Raw genomic sequence first — 21,317 nt, 5'->3', positions numbered from 1 at the left:
TCCTCTTGTGCTTGTGACAAGCGCTATGAATGTGGTAACCGCATCTTCTGGGCCCTTGGGGCTACCGTATTGAAGGGTGTGCGGATTTTAGCCACTCCGCCGGCGTTGCTTCTTGTGGCGGACTTGGCCCTCTGACTGACATCCCATCCCTTGGCCGAGACCGATGTTCACGTCTCGTTTAAGACATACGTGTCTCTGGAGTCGGTGCTTACTGGTGGAATGTACTTCCAATGATCCTGGGACCTCTAAGCTCGTCGTTCTTGGTCGTTCGCTTGGATACATTGAACACTTGCACTCTTGGACGAGAGTGTCCACAAAGGATACATGACCTTAGACCCTCTCACAATCCGGGGTTAGGCCTTTCCGGGACATGAGTGAAGTCTTTAGGTATCCCACGCCAATCCTGCCAAGTCAAGTTCAAGGCAGGCTAAATCCAGAAAATATACACCAATCATCTCTCACCGGTAGATTCCTAGGCTCCTAGCGAGTCGCGCGGCTTCCCCGCATACCTCTACTCGTATCTATTCTCACTTTCGCCTTTTCCCCGGCACTCCATTCAACCCCTGCAATCCCAGACCCTAGCTGCAGTCAACCCCGTCTCTCACGGCAGCCTATTATTGGCCTCGTGATGATTAGGCTTCCCTTCCAGCTTCTGTGGGGTTGTCTATCAGTTTCCCCGGTCGATAATTTGTTTCCATCTCGGCGTGACCTCCTTTTTCTCACAGACCCCTGCGGCCCTGCCACACAATAAACGCTCACCTATGCCCAGACGGGAATTGATATGCCATCCCCTCATTTGCGAGGTGACTGGTGCTGAGCCCTGGCTTGATGCCAAGTTCATCTGAAGCTGGGCTCTAGACTTGGTTGGTGTACATAGGATTCGTGGAATCGGGTTTATGCGTTTCCTCTCTTGTTTCTCCGTCGACAGTCTCTCATGATGCTAACCAAGTCAAAGACCGACGTTATGAATGTGCTGCTATCGTTGGTCCACCGGGTATCCAGCATGGCTCGCTTGAAGTTCCATAACTATCCGGGCCGACACCCTGCCGGAAGATTTTGAGACAGGATCTGATATATATCTGGGCCGAGTCGCTCGAGCTTCTGAAGGTGGACTATCTTTGTTGAGATCCTGCCACGGCACACACAGTGGGGTTCACAACTGGCAAACAGATACCCCAGCCTCACCCACTTTTTTACCTCGACCTTTGCCTTGGACGTCCCAAAGGACGCAAACAATTAGCAAATATGTCTTTTCTTCTGAAAAGGCTCGTCCACAATGAGGCGATGCGAACGGACCCTCCTGAGATCTACGGGTGGAGGGTCTACGCATTGGCTTGCTCGGTGAGTGCTGCTACTTCATGTTCCTCCTATATACTCATTTATCTCCCAGGCATGTTTTGGAGGCATGTTGTTCGGAGTGGAAACCGGAATCATTGGTGGTGTTCTCACAATGGATACCTTCAAAGCGTAAGTTAGCCTACCCGTTTTGCATTTCTTGCCATTAACGGCTTTGAACAGGAAGTACGGATTAAATGAGTTGGACGATACGGCAAGGGCCAACCTCTCCGCAAACATTGTGTCCACTCTACAAGCTGGATGCTTCTTCGGCGCTTTGGCTGCGTCTTGGGTAGCTGATAGGTACGGGAGAAGGCTAGGCCTGATGGTTGCATCCTTTGTAGCCATTCTTGGAGTTATCATGCAAGTTGCAGCCAGCGGTCACTTGGAAGCCATGTATATCGGACGGTAAGTACACCTGTCTGCGGATGTCTAGTAGGGCAATCTAACTCTTTGTACAGACTACTCTGCGGTATTGGTGTCGGTTTCGCCTCCATGGTCAACCCACTCTATGTCTCGGAGAACGCCCCACGAGCTATCCGTGGTGGTCTTACAGGTCTATATCAACTTTTCATCACAATGGGAATTATGCTTGCTTTCTGGATTAATTACGGCTCCCTCCTCCATATCAGTGGCCACGCTCAGTACCTCGTTCCGCTAGCCATGCAGGGCCTTCCAGCGATTCTTCTTCTCATCGGCATGCTCCTCTGCAACGAATCCCCTCGATGGCTGGCCAAGCAAGACCGCTGGGAGGAAGCACGCGCAACCCTTTCCAGCATCCGCAATCTCCCACCAAACCACCCGTACGTGGAGAACGAATTCCAGGACATTGCCAGCCAGCTCGAGTTTGAGCGCCAGCTCATCAGCGGCTCAAGCTTCGTCGACCTCCTCAAAGAGATGTGGACCATCTCCGGAAACCGCAAGCGCGCTCTCATCAGTATCTTCCTCATGGTTTGCCAGCAAATGACCGGGACCAACGCAATCAACTACTACGCGCCCCAGATCTTCGAAAACCTCGGTATCACCGGCAGCTCCAACGGTCTCTTTGCCACAGGTGTCTACGGCATCGTCAAAGTCGTCGGCTGCGCCTGCTTTCTCGTCTTCGTCGCTGATTCCCTTGGCCGCCGTCGCTCTCTCCTCTGGACCTCTATCGCTCAAGGCCTCTGCATGCTCTACATTGGTCTGTATGTCCGCATTGCCCCTCCGAAGGAAGGAGAGCCCGTAATTCCCGCCGGCTACTTCGCCCTCGTCTGCATCTTCCTCTTCGCTGCCTTCTTTCAGTTCGGTTGGGGTCCTGTCTGCTGGATTTACGTATCTGAAATCCCAACGACCCGGCTGCGCAGTCTCAACGTCTCCTTTGCGGCTGCCACCCAGTGGCTGTTCAACTTTGTTGTTGCGCGTGCTGTGCCGAACATGTTGGCTACAGTTGGTGCGAATGGTTACGGGTGTGTTCCGCCTTTGCTCCCATAACCTAGACTAAGAGCTAACATTCCATCTAGAGCGTATATTATATTCGCTTGCTTCTGTTTCTCCATGTTTGTCTTTGTCTGGTTCTTCGTCCCCGAGACCAAGGGTGCGTTAAACCTCTTCTCTTACTCATCTACCAAGATCATCTCGTCGTATGCGTGCTTCGAGCTGACATGTATTATCTCAACAGGTCTATCCCTCGAGAGAATGGATGAGCTCTTCGGCGTCAGCCACGTCAGCACAAAGCTCCACCCCGACGATTCCCCCGTCGAAAAAGAAGAGGTTGTCAACATTGAGAAGACGGCGTAAGGAATGTTGATCATGCGAGATGGTCTTGGAATTTTGTTTGTTGCCACGTCGGAGAGAGATAGTTTGGACCATGTCAAAGAACATTCAGTCGGTTTGTGAATTGCGCTATGCTCTTGATTACCTGAGCCTACCTGAGCCGCTACCAGATAGTATTGAGGTAATGGAACATTGCTTTGATGTTGCTATTGCTATCGATCTTCATCATTATCGTCAAGTCGTGCTTTATGTGCCTCTGGTCCCTTTCCTAGTCCTCGCCTGGATATATGTAAATGCCAGTCAGTACGTTTACCTGCACTCTGGACTCCGTATGCACAAAAACTTAGATAAGTACAAGGAGCCGAACCCGACTCATAAACAAAAAAGAAAAACAAAACAAAAAACCGTCGAGTAGGTATAGAGTCAAAACACTAACTTAGTAAACGCCCTGCCCTTGCCTGGTATGGTGAATGAGAAAAAAAGATACAGGAGTAGCAAAGCAACGCAAACGATTATACGGTGACAGACAACATTGAGTTCGAAGCTTAGATGTATTAGACGCGACGACAAAGATGACCGGACCAGGACTCCATCTGTATGCTAGGGAGAAAGGAAACGCTAAAAAGCGAAAGGTGAGGACTGCAACGAAATGTATACTGGAGATGGAGAAAAGGAAATAAGACGGGTTAGAAAGAGGTGTGTAGATAAGTAGGCGCAGTCTATGGTTCAAAAGGCCCTCCGACGAATACCCGCGGCCGACTGGCTTTGAACCCTCTGAGACTGACTCCTAGTCATGCGGCGCGACGGCCCATCATCGAGACTAAGACTGCCCAGACCGGGACCGAGCTCCGAGCGTCTCGGGGAGAAGAAGACATCGTTCACGGTGCTGTTGCGACCATAGCGAATGTTTCTGATAGTGTTGTTTGTCGTGGCTGTGGCAGTTGTCATGGTGGTTTCCGTGTCTGAGTCGCGCTCGAAGTCACGATCTGAGGCATCAGCCTCTTGTTGTTTGAGGTTGTTCAGGCTGAAGCTGTGCCTGTTAATGGCACTGTTGAATGAGCCGCCGTGGGGTGAAAATGGAAGTTGATATTGTGAAGATGGCTCAGGTTTGTGTGTCAGGAAGCTTGAGCCGGCTGCCGTTGATCCGAAGGAGAGTGATGGTGGCGCGTATGAGGAAGGAGAGTTGAACGACTGGTTGTTGGATCGTTTACTTATGCTTGAATCTGGCGAGTCGTTGACAACAGTGTCGCCTGCAGGCGATGATGATGGTCTTTGGGCTTGTTGTCTCTTTGGTGAGAGCACGTCGGGAATGAGCGGTGCTTGGTAAATAGACAATAGCCCTAGTGCCTCTTGAACAGCCATGAAGATCAGAAGGAGCTTTCCGTATCTGTCAAAGTAGTGCCGTTCAAGGAACACTCCTGGCAGGTATCCTCCTAGATGCACAGCCGCAGCTAGTTCTGCAACATAAACAAGCAGTTCCATTCCATTCCATTGTACGATAGGCTGCTTCACTCCCTCAAGAAGAGCAAATCCTGCAAGAAGGCTGGCACACCCTAATGATGCGACCTCAATGTAGTTCCCAGGGACAGATACAAGCCCGTACTGTGAGAGACTCCACACAAGAAGGGAAACGGACAGTAGGCCAAATCGAACGCAGCGAGATATGAAAATCACTTCCAAATTAGTAGATCGCGATGACCGAGGACTGGGCTTCGCCCGTCGCGGTGTCTGCCATTCATGGTCATCATTATCTGGCGACTTGATAGTGAAGGCTCGGTCGAAGAGATTCTCCAGCCCTGTTGAAGCATGGTCCGTCACTGGAAAGAATTTCGGAGGTGCGAATACAGGATCTGGAGAGTCTGGATTGCGACCCCAACTAGTTGGGGACGTAGCAGGGCTGCGATGAAAAGGATTGCGCTCGACGACCTGTGCAATGGGCTTCGGTCTTTGCGAGGTTTGGTTTCGCAAGTTCCACGACGGTGGCACTGGAGCAGGAGGGAGTGATCCATAAAACGGGGTAGGGCCAGAGAGAAGGGACTTTTGCTGGTCTCGTTGATGAACAGTCGAAGATGGTTGAAAGTCATGCTGTATAGAAGGAGTCCAGTCCATATCATCGACCTCGGGCGGTGGCGTCGGGATCGCGCGCTCCTCTCGAGCGGTTTGCGGACTAGCCAGCCTTTCAACAGGAAATCGTGGGGTGATCTGTTGCGATGTTTCATGAGGCGTGTAAAAGGGCTGTTTCGTATCCGTGGTTATCCGAGGAGATGCTTCTGTTTTTCGAGCTGGGGTTGCCATTGGAGTGGTTTCAGCCCAATTGACCAGTGGTCTAGTGTCGTAGCAGATGATGCGCCGCGAAATGATGACAGACTAATGTACGTCAGCAACGCTTTATGGAGTGAAGTAAACAGGTATAGGAGTACCAAGATTGTAAAAGGAATCATGAACAAATGCAAAGCCGGCGGTAGGGTAGCATCTAGGCCGCTTGACAAGGGATCTCTAAGAACGGCCCAAAATGCGCATCGCACGACCATGACAATAAGTTGAACTTTGTAGTATTCACCAAGACCCAAAAAGCGACCGCCTCTTCCTTCAACCTTTAGCCGCAACTTCGGATTATACCACAGCGAAAGAATACCGGCTACAAGCGACAAGCCTGCATAGGGTACTAGGTCAACAGGACTATGGGCCGGCAAACGAAGCGCTCGGAGACCCTGATGAACGCGCCACACGATCGAGTGCGAAATCGAAGAATCGTCTGGATCTCGTAATGGTTCATCAACAGGTAGAGCACTGTTCATGTCCCAGGCAAGTTGACCCGCAATACTAGCCCAGTAGAATATGGCACCGGTAAATACCAGAAGACTCCTCCAGTTCCATTGTCGTGCTTTGCGCGCTGCTTTCCCTGCCTTGCTCCTGTCCATCATGCGTCGTAGGTGGTCTGACTTTGCTTCGTATCCGGCCTGACGGATGCGCGCCTTGACTCGAGGTTCGCATTTGTCGCATACTTGAGGATACCTCTCTTCCAGATTCGTTCGGAACTTAGGATATTCCCGTTCGTAAGCGCTATATTGTGGATCATCTGACGGTGGGAAGTAGGAGGCCAAAGCACTGGTAAAAAGATGTTGATTCCGTACACACTGTGCACAGAACAAGTCGGAGCCGGTCAGCCCTAGGTCAGCGGGCTCGAGAGGGGATTTTGCTGGACCGGGCGTCGGCGGATTCGGATTTGTTTCGGTAGCAGGAGGATCTGTAATATCCCCATTCTAAGGAAGAAAGCTCTGTAAGTAGATGTACACTGCGAGGAAGCGCAAACACAAGGACGTACTTCATCAAGGTAGTTGACGGCCTCGCAGTGTTTACATTGCCATTTCCGGAGAAGGCTTTTTCCAGACTGTGCAGAGCGATGGCCACAATAGAAGCAGCTTAGTCGCTTCGAGAAGAGAGGAGCCATGATGTGTAGGACATTTGATGGGTAAGGAAGGGTTCAAGGGACGTTGTGAGGAGTATCTTCCCAGACGGAGAGAAGTCTTAACCCCGACAACACCAGCGCACGGACCACACCAACATCAATAAACCAGATGGGCCAGTAACACTTCATTCACTCCATTTACTCCATTACACCATTAGATTCCTTAATTCGGTCGCAGACGATTGACTTATGGACTGCCAGAATTTGGGCCATCTCAGCATGCCTACAGCCCTGCAACCTCACCTATTTCTGACTCCCGTTCTTTTCTACTGCCAATCTTGATTGAAGCTTTGTAAACTACAGAGTACTTCTCCAGCCCTCACAGTAATGGCGGTCTCTCAGCTATCTATCGTGTTTTTTACCTTGGCCATTGGCTGTACCGCCTTGGGCTTCGGTTTCATGGCGCTTTTACAGCTATCGCTCCCCAGTCTCTCTGTCTTGTTGCCCCTCTTCGTCGCGAGCGCTATATCGGCAGCCCTGGTGCGTTTCATTCCTCCATTGCGCCTTCCCATGTACGAGCTCCCCTACTGACTTGCCATATTCAAGTTTCTCAGTGCCTTTGCGGTCTCACAGAACACTCCGGTTCCCAAATGGCGTCCCAAGAACTCCCCCGTCCATCTTCTGGTCGTCCTAGGCAGCGGCGGCCACACAGCGGAGATGTTCTCCTTGCTCCGTCGCATGGAGCTCAATACCAGCAGATACATCTACCGCACCTATATTGTGAGCTCCGGTGATAACTTCAGCGCTACGAAGGCGGTCGAGTTTGAATCAACACTCGGCGCAGAACCAGAGTCTTACGCAATCATTACGGTACCTCGTGCCCGCCGCGTCCATCAGTCTTACTTGACAGCTCCCTTCACGACAACTTTTTCGTTCTGGTCCTGCCTTCTAGCCTTGTGCGGACGCCATCCAGACCAGCAACAACACAAACGACCCGAACAACTTCCCTCGCCCTACCCGGATCTCATTCTCACGAATGGTCCCGCGACAGCCGTTTGCGTTATACTCGCTGCTAGACTTCTTCGTCTGGTCGCTTGGTTTCTGAGCTTCCTGTTTCCGGCTAGGATTCATCCGCCGACAATATCGGCAGGCGGACTGGCTCCGCCGGAGGAGGAATTCCGCCTCCGTACAATCTTTGTGGAATCCTGGGCTCGGGTGAGGACGTTGAGCTTGTCGGGAAAGATTCTGTTGCCCTTTGCGGATCGGTTCTTGGTTCAGTGGCCTGCGCTGGAGGGGAAGAGAGCATGGTGGGGGATGCGGAAGGCTGAGTACATTGCTGGTCTTGTGGATTGATCTTTCGCGAGCAGTGCGTTAAGAAGCCAATTACGGCAATGGATGCGGGGGAGATGCATTTCTGCAATATCTTCAGCGAATGCACCATGCGTAAGACTTACAGTACATATGTAAATCCACCTGGGCAACGGTCTACGCTCCAGCCGAGGTCTTCCACTCATAATAATATTGCGGATCCGTTCCCTAATAGATTCGGATTCATCGAACGGATCGTCCGCTCAAGGAACGGCTGCTCCGACGTAGCTCAAGCGATAGACAGTTTGGTTCACTATTTAATTGCTGTCCCTACCAGAACATCGGCAGATCTCCGCTGTGTTATAGCTTAGCCTTGGGATTATTGAAATTACTGACTGCCGTCCGCGGACCCCGACAACCTTCTCAAATACCCCAACACCCCATACCCCGCCTTTGAGCAGAAGCAATTATATCCGGTTCATGCTTTACCACCCCTCCAAACTGCATTATTCAAGAACATATCGTCATCATGCCGTACGCGCTACAAAATCGCAATGTCCTTGTTACCGCAGGCTCCAGGTATACCACACTGCCATACCGTTCCAACAACATTTATATACACCCGTCCTCCGACACAACACCGAAACTTTGCTGACCATTCATTTGTTTGTTCCACCACCTAGAGGCCTGGGAGCAGTGGTCGCCCAAAAATTCGCTGCCGAAGGCTGTAATGTTGCAATCAATTACTTCACAAGCCAGGAGGCTGCCGAAAAGGTTGCGTCGGATATCCAGGAACAGTATGAGGTTAAGGCCATAACGATTCAGGGTGTACGTTTTCCTCCTTTGCATTCCTGCAGGCTGCTATCTCAGCGCAAATCACGCTGATATTAGCGTACTGATGAACGCGTTGCGTGATGGTGCAGGATGCAAATATCCAGAGCGAGTGTCAGAGCATGGTCCAGAGTACAATTGAGCAACTTGGGGGGCTGGATATCCTTGTTTCGAATGCCGTGGGTTGCCGCCTTTTGCGGTTCTTATGAAACGGATGAACGAGCTGATAGAGAGAAAGGGCTGGACCAAAATTACGACATTCAGTAATCTCGATGCCATGGACGAGGAAGACTGGGACAAGGTGGGTAGCAGTGAGTGATTTAAGTGGCATGGTTGTGACTAACAGATGCCATAGTGCTGGTCGGCCAATGTGAAGGGGCATCTGTGGCTCTTCAAGGCAGCACTTCCCACTTTCAAAAAGAATCCGGACGGTGGTGTCTTCCTACTCACGTCATCGGCTGCAGTCAGTAATATGTCTAGAATAAGCATGAGTAACAGTTGGGTTTGCTAACAAGCTGTTAGGCTGTTTCTGCGTCAGGAAGCAGTCTGCCATATTCAGTTACCAAGGCGGCGGGTAAGTGATCACGATATCGGGCATCGGAATGCATGAATAAGGCTGATAAACTGCAGGTTTACACTTGGTCAAGTGTCTCGCGCAGACTCAAGGAAACAAGGTCCGCGTCAACGCAGTCCTACCAGGTCTGCTTCTCACTGAGTGGGTACGAAGCATAGCTCAAGAGAATGCGACATCGAACTAAGTCGAAAACAGGGACTGCGGTTTCCAAAGGAAAAGATTGAGGCTTATAAAGCCAGGACTCCTCTTAATGCCCTGGTATGAATCCCGAGTAAGCGATGGTGACTTTGTGTGTACTGATGCCCATTTTCACATCAGCCCGAAGTGGAGGACACGGCACATGCGTATATCAATCTAGCTAAGAACTCATCAATGACTGGACAAGCACTTCAGATAGGTAGGCGTCTTTAGAGTATGATGTGAGCAGAATGACTGACTTCGCAGATTCTGGGTTCGTGGTGAACTTTTGAGCCATAAATGTTTGACTCAAAGTTGGAAGATTAGAGGCCATCTGTACTGGACCTTCGCGCTGAAAATGGTACAGGGTGTGAGTCGTATATAGAATACATTGATTTTCCTTTCCTCCCAGCATTTAGCTGAGAGGGTTATGGAAAGGAGTAAACGAAGCATTGTTCCATGAGAAGGTGTGGCTGCCGATCATCCGAGCTTTGAGAGCAGCCCGGAAGGCATCGGTATTTGGCCGGCCTTCCACCTTCATACTGTGAATTCTGACTAGCTTCCTGTCTTTGGTAAAGACATATACTCCCTTTTTTGCATCAGACTTGACTGTGTGTTCACCATCTATAAACGGTAGTCCTGGAACGACGGCAAATACCTCACTTTCGTTCAAGGGTCGTACCTCTTCGAACTCACTGAGAATGACCCTTCGCTGTTCGAAACTCGGAGTAGGGCCAGATGATTCGCCAAGGACCAGAGACTTGCTCCACAACGGTCCCAGCACGCGCTCCCGCCGACTGACATCTGCCCACGTCCACGTAGCCCAATCAATATGTTTGTCTTCAGGCGTGATCTTTGTAGCATGTATCAGGTCTTTCTGTTGAGTCGAATACCAGCCAGCATCCTTGACTGGTGGGACAAACAACCCCTCTCGGATGCCCTCGAGTAACAACTCTGCGCCTTTGGAAGCGACAATATCCAACAGCTCCGCAACTGTGCATGAATCAGGGTTCGGTATCTCAAATCCAGGAGACGGTGTTTGCGCAAGAATTGTTCCGTGATCAAAATGCTTAAGGTGTAATGTCTGAAGGCTGATGCCGGTAGTTGTTCTCCCAGCTAGGAGAGTATGGTGTAGCGGTGCAGGTCCACGAAAGCTGTAGGTATTCTCGCCATTAGCATCCACTGGCAAGCTCGAGCGTTCTGCTTGCACTCACTCGGGAAGTAACGACGGATGGACGTTTATGCCACCGTATCTGGCACCATTGAGGATCCGTGGCGGCACAAAAAGCCCAAACGACACGGCCACTATCAGATTGATGGGTCCTTCGGGGTACACGGGGGGCTAAAACCATGAGTTTGCATGCAAATGGGTTGATCAAGGCCATGTATTATATACCTGCCACCCCGTAAAGGTGTCGACCTCGTGAATGGGAAGAGGTAATTTGGACGCGGTAGATTTGATTGGGACTATCAGAGAACCGCATCAGCGATAAGCACTCTTCTCGTAGCTTTCTTCTGCATAAACCACCTTCGCGTATTTGCTTCAATCCCCTACCCACCCGTTTCCCAGGCCTGCAGACGACGTCAATGGAAGCGATCCGCTCAGGGTGTTTCTTATGTTCGTCGTGGAGAGCTTCCAGAGAAGCTATGCTGAAATGATCAGAACCGCAGAAAAGAATCCGGAGCGGATCGTAGGGCTTCGTGGAAAGGAATCGTGGTGAAAATGATGACCGAAAGCGGGCCTGCCGAACCGAGCACAGCAGCCCTGGGCCCCCTGGAAGAAACATCGCTGCGCAAGCTGATTGTTCTAAAGTCCGGGGAAGTGAGACTTCCGAGGCCCCCGACGCCGACAGCGCTTTAGGCCGACACGTGATGTCACTGTCCAGTGTCCACTGCAAGCCAAATCGCGGGGATGACGATGATCCAACAACTCGGCCATTGCATTGTGAGCTAGAGCTCGCGGCCTAAGATGCCATGCCGGAGAGCGAATCTTCTTCGGTAGTTCCCGCGCAACTCTCGTTTCTTGCCATCTACAACCCCTCGCTTGGAACCACGGACGAAACAATTAGGAAGCAGATTGTCTTCTACACTTCGAGGTCCAGTCTCCTGCGACGGCATGATAGCTCCACGGCAGGCGAAAGCAAGGAGCTCGGCGATGATTGGAATGAGCGGTTACGCCAGGTCGGCCTGGCGCAGGGTATGGTGACCTTCGCAAGGTGGGACCTGCTGCTCGCGAGTATATCGGGAGCAGGACTAAGAGTTATTCAGGAATTTCTCGGAGGACAAAGCCGTCGACTACGTGGAGACGGAAAAGTCGCAAATCGTATTACATGAATTAGAAAATGGATGGTGGATTTTAGCTGTACGTACCTACCTTGAAGCATCATCAGAACAAACGCTGAGAGCTTTCAGTCTGTTGATCTGACCCGACTGCCGGACTCTAACAATGGATCATCTTCGCAACAAGACGCCTCTGAGCGTTTCTTCCACTACTCGTCAAAAGAAATGGCCCCCCCACAGCTTCTAATCCAGCAGCTTCGTCGAGCGCATTCAACATTTCTCCTTCACCATGCGTCAAATCTGGATACCCTCTACAAGGATGTTGGCAGGTCCACATTCTGCCTTTTTCTCGAAAAATTCTGGTTGAGGTTTGCACGTAATTGGGATGTTCTTCTGGGTGGAAATCCTGCTGTCGATATGTATAACGGCATAAAACTATCTGCCGGAGGCGAGCTAGGTTTTGGGGTTGGTGAAGAAGAGTGGGGAAGCGGAGAAAGAGAGGTACTTGAAGACTTTGTATCGAGGACAGACGGTCTTGTAGATCTAGTCGTGTCACGGTTCGGTGATCCATACGAGTCTACCGAAAGTTGTCAAACAGGAAGCAGGGCAGAGGATGAGGCCGAGCACCAATGGCTTGGCACTGATGATACTCCACGACCTTCAGACGGTGTCATCTTCTCGGGTGTCGGGACAATTACCAGACGCTCTCTTGTATCCATATCTCATTGGATGGAGTGGATATACAGGTACGGCGCTGATGCTTATGGAGTCAGCGAAGATCCTACGTCCCCGCGACGCCGAAGACGCAGGAAACGACAACGGGCTGTGTCTTCCGGGAAAACTACGAGCAATCCACCCCCTTCTCAACCTCCTTCTGATGTCGTACGAGGGGCTGTTTTGGATTGTCCTTTTTGTCCAGGTATTCCTCCGCCGCTTGTTGGGGGATCACCGCCGCCTCGGCCGTCGTCGAAAGACCCCCAGGCAAGTACAAGGTCACAGGGGAGTGATGAGAGCTCTCAAAATTCTGAGGATAAGGCCAGTGATTGGATGACAACGGGGACAGAGACGTTTGTGAAATACCTCACTCTCGGTTATGGATCGTCATGGGCTCTCCCAGGACTGTCGAGTGGGACAGCTAGCCCACTGCAAGTCGATGAATCCCGGAAAGGCCACGGAGTCCTTGCAAACAGCACGATTGCTCGAAAAAGTTCCAAGGGCTCCTCAGGTTGCAACGGTCACCGGAGAGTTAACAACCATGGCAAATTCATCATAGGTTTACAAGACGATGTTGCCAGCTCAGATGCTGCCATAGAAGAGATAGATCGGCCTAATCCCACTGCTACGCCGACGCAAAAGGTGACCAAGAGGGCAATACATGTTCATATGGCAGATTCGCAGCAGGAAACAGGTAAGCCGGTCTTTCCACCTAGCCAATTCAGAAGTCTCACATACCAGACTCAGTGCAACTCCAGGCGGTGGTATACATAGTAAGTTCCGATCTCTGGCTGAACCGTGATGAGAGCTCACATTGATAGTACCAACCATTTATCTACACCTTTCTCTTCAACACCACGACACCATCACTGTCCGACCCGTCCCTGTACCACAGCATACACCACCAACTTGGTCCGCTTCAGAAACCGCTTAGCATCTCCACCTCCCCATCAACAGCGGAATCCCGTATAACCGTCTTTCCAGAGTTTAATGCCAAACCTCAGCAACAAGCCAACCCGATCTATGACCTTGTCTACGACCCATATAACCTCTCCATTCGGTCATCCATACCCAACATTCCTTATCTCACCTTCCAAAGCCAAAACATAACCGGGACCACCGCTCTCTCCCGAGTAGAAACGATAAGCATCCATCACCGTCTGCTTACCACATACGTGGAGACCCGGTCCCGGCCCCTCGAGCTCGAACGGACATGCAAAACCAGCCGCGGGTGGTGGATCGTTTGGGTCCGTGTTTCCGCTTCCCCAGATACGCAGCAAAGCTCGCCCGGATACGATTCGGACAAGGGCAAACAACAGGAAGCCTTCATAGTCCGCCGCGCAAGCGACCACTCCACCTCGTCAGGCCACACTCGGAATGCTAGCAGTATTGGTGGTGGGAGCGGCGCGCGGTTTTTCAGGGATCTCGGCGGGGCATCATCTCCTGGTTTATCGCAGTCTTCGCGGTTGGATATAGTACCGAGCAAGCTTGTTGAGGGGCTGGGCCTTGATGCGCGACGATATATCGAGAATTTGCTCAGCTTGAACAGATAAATCTGGGTTTGTAGAGATATTTATGGATATATCACTGTCTATCCAGTATGAGCTGATTGTGCAATGACCAGCTTCAAGCAGAGCCTCGTTCCGCCAGCCTTTAGAAACTTGTGGGCAGCCAGCCGCCAATAATCCCAATTGAAAGACGAGGCTGAGTCTGGCTTTGCCGCATTGGAAGCCTTGCAGCTCTCGTCAGCTGCGTTTTATACTAGAGAATGTTTGTTGTCGAGTACACGTGTCGATTGATCGTCTCGTTATGCCTGAGGCTAAATTTCGATACATGATGTCCAAGGTTATCTGCGTAAAGGAGATACGAGTGTTCGCACTCCGAACACCGAGCTGTGGATGATGGTGACGTTTGCAATATCGTACGTACTTCTGTCTGTTAGCGCGGATTTATACGGGTTTATTAGCTGCTAGCTTGTTACTATTCTTGCTCCAGCTCCAGTCCACTACTAAAAAGGCACAAGGTGCGTATGTACGGAGTATTCCGAGTATTTTGGGACACGGGAATATGTGCACCGCCACGTATGTGCTCTACAAGGAAAATCTTATTTCCACGAGCTGTAGTAATATTACAGAGCAGGAAAGTACAAAGTAGTCAGGGTTGATGCTCTCAGGCGGGCTGTCCAGACTCTGGGCTTCTTCTCAGCGCGACGCGTTGCAGGGAAGCAAGGCAGACGAGATCAGCTGGCAATTACTGGCTGTGGTTCGTCCGGGTTGTAGTGAGCTTCTGTAGGTTCGAGCTTGGCTTCCTCATCACAGGCGTGTCGGGGCATTGAGACTGAGAGTCGTATCAATGAGATGTACTCCGTACGGAGAAAGCCGCTGGACAGGGGTCTTAGGATGCCTGTCATACGTAGAAAACTGCACTCGGCGAAAGCCACATAGATTATTGGCTGGGAAACCGACAGTCTGCGGGGTTAGCTGTTCAGTTGATATCACAGAGTGGAAAAGATCAATAATAATGAATGAAGCTGGCATATAAACCCGGGTGATGCTGTGCAGTTTGTTCCAACGATCGTATCGGTCCCCATTAGGTATAAGCTCAAGTGACAGGTTGGGTTCAGCTTCAACGCTTGATCTCGATGTTTCGCTTCACCTTTCAAGTTTCAACGGAGAATCCGGGGGATACTTCGCCCTATGCGCCAGCGCATATAGTTTAGACCAGCAAAATGTCAAGATTGATTGCGACCCATGGCCGAGACTCCAGCTGTGTCAACGTTCATTTCATCAAGGACCAGCCTCAGCTTCAGGAGCCGTTCAAGGCTGTCGTGATTGTATTGAGACATTATTACATTCTTTACAGCCACTGTGGCTTGATAGGCTAGGCACCAGGCAACAAAAAGGAGAAAGGACCTCACTCCTTTATTCAACTTGGGCAGCGAATCTCAGACTGAAACACGGAGGACATACCACTATTGACCCTGCAGGAGAATACACGGCTTAGAGCAAAGAATTTCTACTGATGGATTGTTGCAAGAGCAGACATCTTCTTCGTCATTGAGGACAAAAACAAACAATCGGTCTCCGCCACATAGCTGCACAGCCACCCTCTGGACCTTGGTAACTGGTGTCTGTAACGCTGGTATCGAAGCTGTTTCAGAAGCAAAAGGACAATATTGAAGACTAATAATTTTCTTTCTTTTTTCCTAGGCAGGTTATGAAAGAGCTAAGTAACTAAACTCTTTAAGGGGCCAGACAGATTATTCCAGAGTGCCGATAAAGCGTGGTAAGCTGGGAGGCCAACAGCGCTGCTTAGGGAGACTCACCACTAACCGCCTCTTTCCACCTCCTCACTCTCACTCTTCCATTTATCAAGCACCCTCCGTCCTCGTCATCCTCCTTCCCCTGGGCCCTTCCACCTGCTTTCTGAGCCTTTTGACCCTGTCTACTTACTGGACTTTCATTTCGCTCTTTGAATCGTCTTCCTCGCCCACTCTCCTATTTTAGTCTGCGCTGCTGCGCCTAGTTCCCTCACCGTACGTGATAACCCTTTTCCCTCGGGCGTCTGACTTGTCCCTTTTCTCAACCATCAACAACCATCAACCTTCCGTCTCCTGCCAACGACACTGTTATCCTCTCACTATCTTCAATCTCTTTCTATTCGGTATCCAAAGCAAATTTAATATCGATCGGCTGGCTGACTTTCTTCTTTCAAGATGGCTGAGATCCGCCGCAAGCTTGTTATCGTCGGTGATGGTGCCTGCGGTAAGACCTGTCTGTTGATGTAAGTCTTCCTCCAGGCACATCTGATGCAAGCTTTAAGCATCGATTACTGATATTACTCTTACCTTGCAGCGTCTTCTCCAAGGGCACTTTCCCTGAGGTCAGCTCCCCACGTTCAGTCGCTGCCGCCCAGCATCGTCGATCTCTACCCATAACAGGGCTGATGCTCTTTTACACAAACTAACGACGGTACACACAGGTCTACGTGCCCACTGTTTTCGAGAACTACGTTGCGGATGTTGAGGTCGATGGCAAGCACGTTGAGCTCGCCCTTTGGGATACGGCTGGCCAGGAAGATTACGACCGTCTCCGCCCTCTCTCCTATCCCGACTCGCATGTCATCCTGATTTGCTTCGCTGTCGACTCACCGGATTCCCTTGACAACGTTCAGGAGAAGGTGAGATTTATTCAAAAGACTACATACCCGCATTGTGCTGACGTCGGACAAGTGGATCTCCGAAGTTCTGCACTTCTGCCAGGGTCTCCCCATCATCCTCGTCGGATGCAAGAAGGATCTCCGTCATGACCCCAAGACGATTGAGGAGCTGCACAAGACCTCCCAGAAGCCCGTCGGCCCCGAACAGGTAGGATTCTAGAATCAAACGCCATGATTGGAGCACAGCTGACTTGTATACAGGGTGAGGAAGTCCGCAAGAAGATTGGTGCTTACAAGTACCTCGAGTGCTCTGCCCGAACCAACGAGGGTGTCCGCGAGGTCTTCGAGGCTGCCACTCGTGCTGCCCTCTTGACCAAGACCCACAAGAGCAAGAAGAAGTGCAGCATCCTGTAAATTAGTCTATTCCCCCAGCCTTCGCAAAGGGTCTTTTCATGCGGAGATTATACGACCGGATAAGCGTCTCGAATATTTGGCTGTTTATGTTTTCTTATCTTACAAGGGGCGATGGATTTCGTTGGTGAAAGTGCCAGTGGGTGCCTGATGCGAATGTGGTTAATCTTCAATCACGGGCACATGAGCTTCATGGGATTATCTGGCTGTGCAGTTGGTCGATTTTCTTCTTTTGCAGACTTCTTTTTCTAGGGAGGCGTTGTCATAACCTTGTGGGCTTTTCATTTTCTCTTGAACCGTTCTCCATAGCGCCCCCGAGGCAGCTCGAGTCCCTCCGGCGAAGAGGCGCTCTGTTCACCGGCAGATGGTTTGCACTACTAGGAGTTGTAGACCGGCGGTGTCTTCGCTTCAGCAGTCCGACCTGGAGGGTTTGATCGAGCAAGTTGGAATTTCGTGATCTGATAGAAGATTCCTGTGCCTTTCGGATTCCCCGACAAAGTCTAATTGCCATTCTCCTTTGTCATAATTATTCTTGGTTACAGAGAATGCATGGAACTATCTTCTGTTGATTGATTGTTTGCTCTCGAACAGCGTCAATTCTATCCTTGAAATCCACATGATAGCTGCAGTTATGAGGTTAGCAACAGATTAGGTATTCCAACAATCTTAGTGTAATAACCTCTTTAATCAAAAGTACAGTCATTCACTATTCAAAGATGAGTTGCTCTTGAAGGTCGAGCCATGCCACTCAAACGCGCACGTGACTTGGGTCCGCAATTTTCCCTCTCCGACACGACAATAATCAACAATTCCGCAGTCCGCACCACACGCTCGACATTGCCAGGCCCGGCTCTCCGCAAAATGCAGAAGATCGTCCGCCGGACAGCTCTGGCGCGGAACCAGGCTCAGCGCAAAGCTATCCTAGCGAACAAAGAAGCCAAACATGAGGAAATGAACGACACCCTGCGACAGCGCTTCCAGTACAACCGATCTCAACTAGACCACATTCGCGCCGAGAGGCTACGACGTCGTGAGGACTGGATGAAAGGGCCGCTTGCTCCCCAGCGAGATGCGGGTCTGGACGGGAAACAGTTTGCTGCTCTGAGTCCGCAATCAATGAACCCGCCGGCTATCCCGAAGCATTTGCGGAGAAAGTATATCAACTTTGCACCCGGAGACCGGGTGTGTATTATGAGGGGAAGAGATAAGGGAAAGATCAACATGGTGACTCGCGTGGATGAGTCTAACGAGACCGTTATTGTGAAGGATTGCAACGTTGTATGCATCTCGCTCCAACCCCTAGTTGATACATGGGGCGGCATGGAATGAGGTTATGCTAACACAATCTAGGCCGAAGTCTACTTCCCTGAATGGCTCAGCGAGCAATTCGGCAACACGAACCCTTTCCAAACTGTCCCTATCCCCATCTCCATCGATGATGTCCGCCTTGTCGCCGCCCTCGACGACCCAGCCACAGGCATCACTCGCGACGTCCTAGTCGAACACGTGTATGGCGGCGGACCCATCCTCGAGCGTGAGCACGGTATTGACACACCCCGCCACACCCGCTACATTGCCGGCGAGGACATCGAGATCCCCTGGCCGCGTCCCGAGAAAGCCAACTTCAAAGACGAAGAATGGGACACGCTCCGCATGGAGGTCGAAACGCCTACCTGGGTGCCGTCGCTTCATTTTGCGCCCTTTCCGCCGAGTGTGCTCGACGAGCTGCGGAATAAGTTCTCCAAGTACCGGACGCGTCATGACCCAGAGTTTGTGGAGCAGAAGAGGATGGAGGATCTTAAGAAGGAGTATCTTCAGAGCAGGTCTTTGATGACGCCAAAGGGTGAGCTTATAGCTATGATTCAGAAGAAGAAGAAGGAAGCGTTGGAGAGCAGGCGGGACGAGGAAGGTAATTTGATGATGGATAAGACGACGCTGGCGTTCATTGAGGGGTTCATGAAGGAGAATACACCGAAGAAGGCTAAGAAGTCAAAGAAGGCTAAAATGGTTCAGGTTGCTTGATTGATTGAGCCAGACTCTTTTTCCTATATCTTTTCTCTTCTTTTTTCACCTCTTCCGTCCGACTCGCGTGCTTCATTATTTTCCCTGGGTATTTTTTGTATCATTGTACCATATAATATGAATGTGTAAAATTAGGTCTACGGTGATTTATACACTTCTAGTACACCTTCGAAAATTGGACCCATGATTAGAGCAACTATCACCTACTCAGATCAAAAAAGAAGAAAACAACCATCAAAAGACATACATGACCACTCTACTCCTATATCAATAATGTTATAAAGGAACAGCAAATATATACAGCTCACGGAATCACGATTTGTAACTGTCATAACTAACGTGATCGCCACCACCCAAGAACAATAACACCTATCTAACATGAACAGCCTCCCCCTTCTCGCTTTCCCCCAAAGCTTCAACATCGTCTCCTCGCTTGATCCCTCCGTCCCCAGCAGCAGTGAGCCCAATCTCGCTCTCCCCAACCTTGTCAACGGTATTTCTGTATGCTGGTACAAAATTCACCGCGACAGCATAAGTCCACGCAAGGACCATAAACATCGTGGGAACAATGAACGCAAAACCCGTGTCATTCCGCAAGTCCGCAACATGCGCAAGCAGCGGCGGAATCGCCGCACCACCACTAACACCGCCGACAATCCAGCCGGACCCACGCTTATAGTGTCTCCCGAGGCCACGGATGCCCAGCGCGACGATCGTGGGGAAGCACACGGATTCGAAGAACAGAGTGAGGAAGAGCATGGTGATCCCCGTTGCGTTGCGCTGTGTCGTGGATGCTGCACAGAAGGCGACTACGCCCGACAGGTAGGCTAGGAAAACCCATCGGGGCCGGATGTATTTCATCAGGAAGGCGCCTAGAAAACGGCCCACCGTGAAAGCTGCTTGCGCGCCGGCGAGGTATTTGGAGCCCGTGGAATTGTCCACTGCCGGCCAGGTTTCTGTTGCGTAATTAATGAAGTAGGATGCTATGGCGACTGTTGAGAATTAGGGCATGGTTAGCGATTGGTCTCGGGCGTACGGGTAAGCAAAATAACTAAAGAAGGCAAGTACCTTGAGCACCAGTGTAAGTAAATTGCGCGAATGTGGCATGAAATAGCTTATATTGTTTCCAAAACGGCTTCTCCTGTTCCTCGATATGCGTAGCAGCGACCTGGAATGCCATGTCTTCATCCGTGACTTCGGGAATGGTGGACATGAAGAAAACCGCAGCCAGAACGAAAACGAAGATGCCGATGGCAAGGTACACCCACTGAACGCGCTTGAGAGCATCGACGGAGTCCTCGGTGTCTGTGAAGAAGACATAAGACGCCAGAGCGGGGGCAACGACTGTGCCGATACCATTGAACGCTTGAGCTAGATTGATACGGATTTCGGCGTACTTTGGCGGACCGCACACTAACAGGCTTAGTAGGTGTTCCAGAATGTAGAGTATGTTGAACGTTACCCGCAAGGTAGGGGTTGGCCGCTGTTTCAAGCGATCCCAGACCTGAACCGATCACGAATGTAGCTGCGCAGAATCCTCCAAATGACCGGTTCAATCCCGCCGGCCACATGCATAGCGCTCCAATGCCATACAGGACTAGACCGAAGATAAAAACGAGTTTATATCCGTAGTGCCGAAGAAGCCAATTTGCGTAGCCTAGGGATGCAAGAGGGTAGGCACTAGATGGTTTGGTTGGTAGGATGCTCTGGTACCTAGTGTTGCAGACAAAGCAGATATTACGAACCCAAAGTAAGCAGCCTGTAGTCCTGAGCTCCTTGTCCGCGTGATGTTGAGTGTAATCTGGAAATGCTTGTTGAGAGTGTCGAGCAAACCATATGCGAAACCCTACGGAGTATGGTGTGTGAGCCGGAGCGAGGAATAGCAGGGCTGCTCTGTTTCCGTTCTCGAGAACTACCTACCCATAAGAAGAAGAGTATAGTGACGAGGATTAGGGGCCACAGACTCTGCCTTAACGTCAACTGCGCTGCAGACGTAGTCTTGGTATTGTCGACCCGCAGCCCGGAGCGGGTTTTCAAGAACTGAACGAAGCCCATCTCGGGCAGGGAGCGTAGGGCTTCTGGACTCGAAATCGATGGTGCCCTTGTGCCAGGCAGCGCCCAAGTTGATTGTGCAACAGCTTTGCCCACAGGAAAAGCATGTGCAGGTCAAAGATCAGCTACCCAGGGCCCTTATGTAGTTATACGCTCGGCTTGTGCAACATCAGGAGAGCTAGCTCGGGCGTGTTGGGGGCGCACATTCTTGGGTAGCCAATAAGTTGCACGGAATCGAGTGCTGCCGTCTTGCAAACATCATCTTCTCCTCATTTTCCTTCTGCTGGAGCCGCT

General features: G+C 50.9%; 9 protein-coding genes across 9 annotated transcripts; 6 read left to right on the top strand and 3 right to left on the bottom strand.

The window, feature by feature from the left end:
- Positions 1-1,245: 1,245 nt before the first annotated feature.
- On the top strand, positions 1,246-3,111 carry DSM5745_10805 (sugar porter family MFS transporter; the record flags this gene model as incomplete). The annotated part of the gene is made up of 6 exons (XM_026752821.1): positions 1,246-1,341; positions 1,391-1,467; positions 1,519-1,743; positions 1,797-2,780; positions 2,835-2,908; positions 2,993-3,111. 6 exons carry the CDS (start codon positions 1,246-1,248, stop codon positions 3,109-3,111), a joined length of 1,575 nt encoding a protein of 524 aa, XP_026598459.1.
- Positions 3,112-3,813: 702 nt separating this feature from the next.
- DSM5745_10804 (uncharacterized protein) lies at positions 3,814-6,538 on the bottom strand (the record flags this gene model as incomplete). The annotated part of the gene is made up of 3 exons (XM_026752820.1): positions 3,814-5,454; positions 5,508-6,350; positions 6,413-6,538. 3 exons carry the CDS (start codon positions 6,536-6,538, stop codon positions 3,814-3,816), a joined length of 2,610 nt encoding a protein of 869 aa, XP_026598458.1.
- Positions 6,539-6,883: 345 nt separating this feature from the next.
- Positions 6,884-7,849, top strand: DSM5745_10803 (glycosyltransferase family protein; the record flags this gene model as incomplete). Its single annotated transcript, XM_026752819.1, has 2 exons — positions 6,884-7,036; positions 7,103-7,849. 2 exons carry the CDS (start codon positions 6,884-6,886, stop codon positions 7,847-7,849), a joined length of 900 nt encoding a protein of 299 aa, XP_026598457.1.
- Positions 7,850-8,333: 484 nt separating this feature from the next.
- DSM5745_10802 (SDR family NAD(P)-dependent oxidoreductase) lies at positions 8,334-9,393 on the top strand (the record flags this gene model as incomplete). Its single annotated transcript, XM_026752818.1, has 7 exons — positions 8,334-8,383; positions 8,488-8,632; positions 8,728-8,814; positions 8,874-8,936; positions 8,991-9,098; positions 9,158-9,209; positions 9,266-9,393. The coding sequence occupies 7 exons, from the start codon at positions 8,334-8,336 to the stop codon at positions 9,391-9,393; spliced, it is 633 nt and encodes a 210-aa protein (XP_026598456.1).
- Positions 9,394-9,801: 408 nt separating this feature from the next.
- DSM5745_10801 (methionyl-tRNA formyltransferase) lies at positions 9,802-10,771 on the bottom strand (the record flags this gene model as incomplete). The annotated part of the gene is made up of 2 exons (XM_026752817.1): positions 9,802-10,470; positions 10,601-10,771. 2 exons carry the CDS (start codon positions 10,769-10,771, stop codon positions 9,802-9,804), a joined length of 840 nt encoding a protein of 279 aa, XP_026598455.1.
- A 589-nt stretch (positions 10,772-11,360) lies between these two features.
- On the top strand, positions 11,361-13,933 carry DSM5745_10800 (uncharacterized protein; the record flags this gene model as incomplete). The annotated part of the gene is made up of 5 exons (XM_026752816.1): positions 11,361-11,602; positions 11,655-11,748; positions 11,799-13,074; positions 13,122-13,153; positions 13,202-13,933. The coding sequence occupies 5 exons, from the start codon at positions 11,361-11,363 to the stop codon at positions 13,931-13,933; spliced, it is 2,376 nt and encodes a 791-aa protein (XP_026598454.1).
- Positions 13,934-16,095: 2,162 nt separating this feature from the next.
- rho1 (Rho family GTPase RHO1) lies at positions 16,096-16,952 on the top strand (the record flags this gene model as incomplete). The annotated part of the gene is made up of 5 exons (XM_026752815.1): positions 16,096-16,163; positions 16,235-16,262; positions 16,362-16,559; positions 16,612-16,746; positions 16,800-16,952. 5 exons carry the CDS (start codon positions 16,096-16,098, stop codon positions 16,950-16,952), a joined length of 582 nt encoding a protein of 193 aa, XP_026598453.1.
- Positions 16,953-17,690: 738 nt separating this feature from the next.
- Positions 17,691-18,971, top strand: DSM5745_10798 (mitochondrial 54S ribosomal protein uL24m; the record flags this gene model as incomplete). Its single annotated transcript, XM_026752814.1, has 2 exons — positions 17,691-18,227; positions 18,300-18,971. 2 exons carry the CDS (start codon positions 17,691-17,693, stop codon positions 18,969-18,971), a joined length of 1,209 nt encoding a protein of 402 aa, XP_026598452.1.
- Positions 18,972-19,340: 369 nt separating this feature from the next.
- DSM5745_10797 (putative l-fucose permease) lies at positions 19,341-21,026 on the bottom strand (the record flags this gene model as incomplete). The annotated part of the gene is made up of 5 exons (XM_026752813.1): positions 19,341-19,963; positions 20,040-20,384; positions 20,434-20,651; positions 20,717-20,817; positions 20,892-21,026. 5 exons carry the CDS (start codon positions 21,024-21,026, stop codon positions 19,341-19,343), a joined length of 1,422 nt encoding a protein of 473 aa, XP_026598451.1.
- Positions 21,027-21,317: the final 291 nt, after the last annotated feature.

This window comes from Aspergillus mulundensis (genome assembly GCF_003369625.1).
Source record: "Aspergillus mulundensis strain DSM 5745 chromosome Unknown scaffold_17, whole genome shotgun sequence".
NCBI lineage: Eukaryota > Fungi > Ascomycota > Eurotiomycetes > Eurotiales > Aspergillaceae > Aspergillus > Aspergillus mulundensis.
This window is presented reverse-complemented; position numbering and strand designations above follow the sequence as displayed.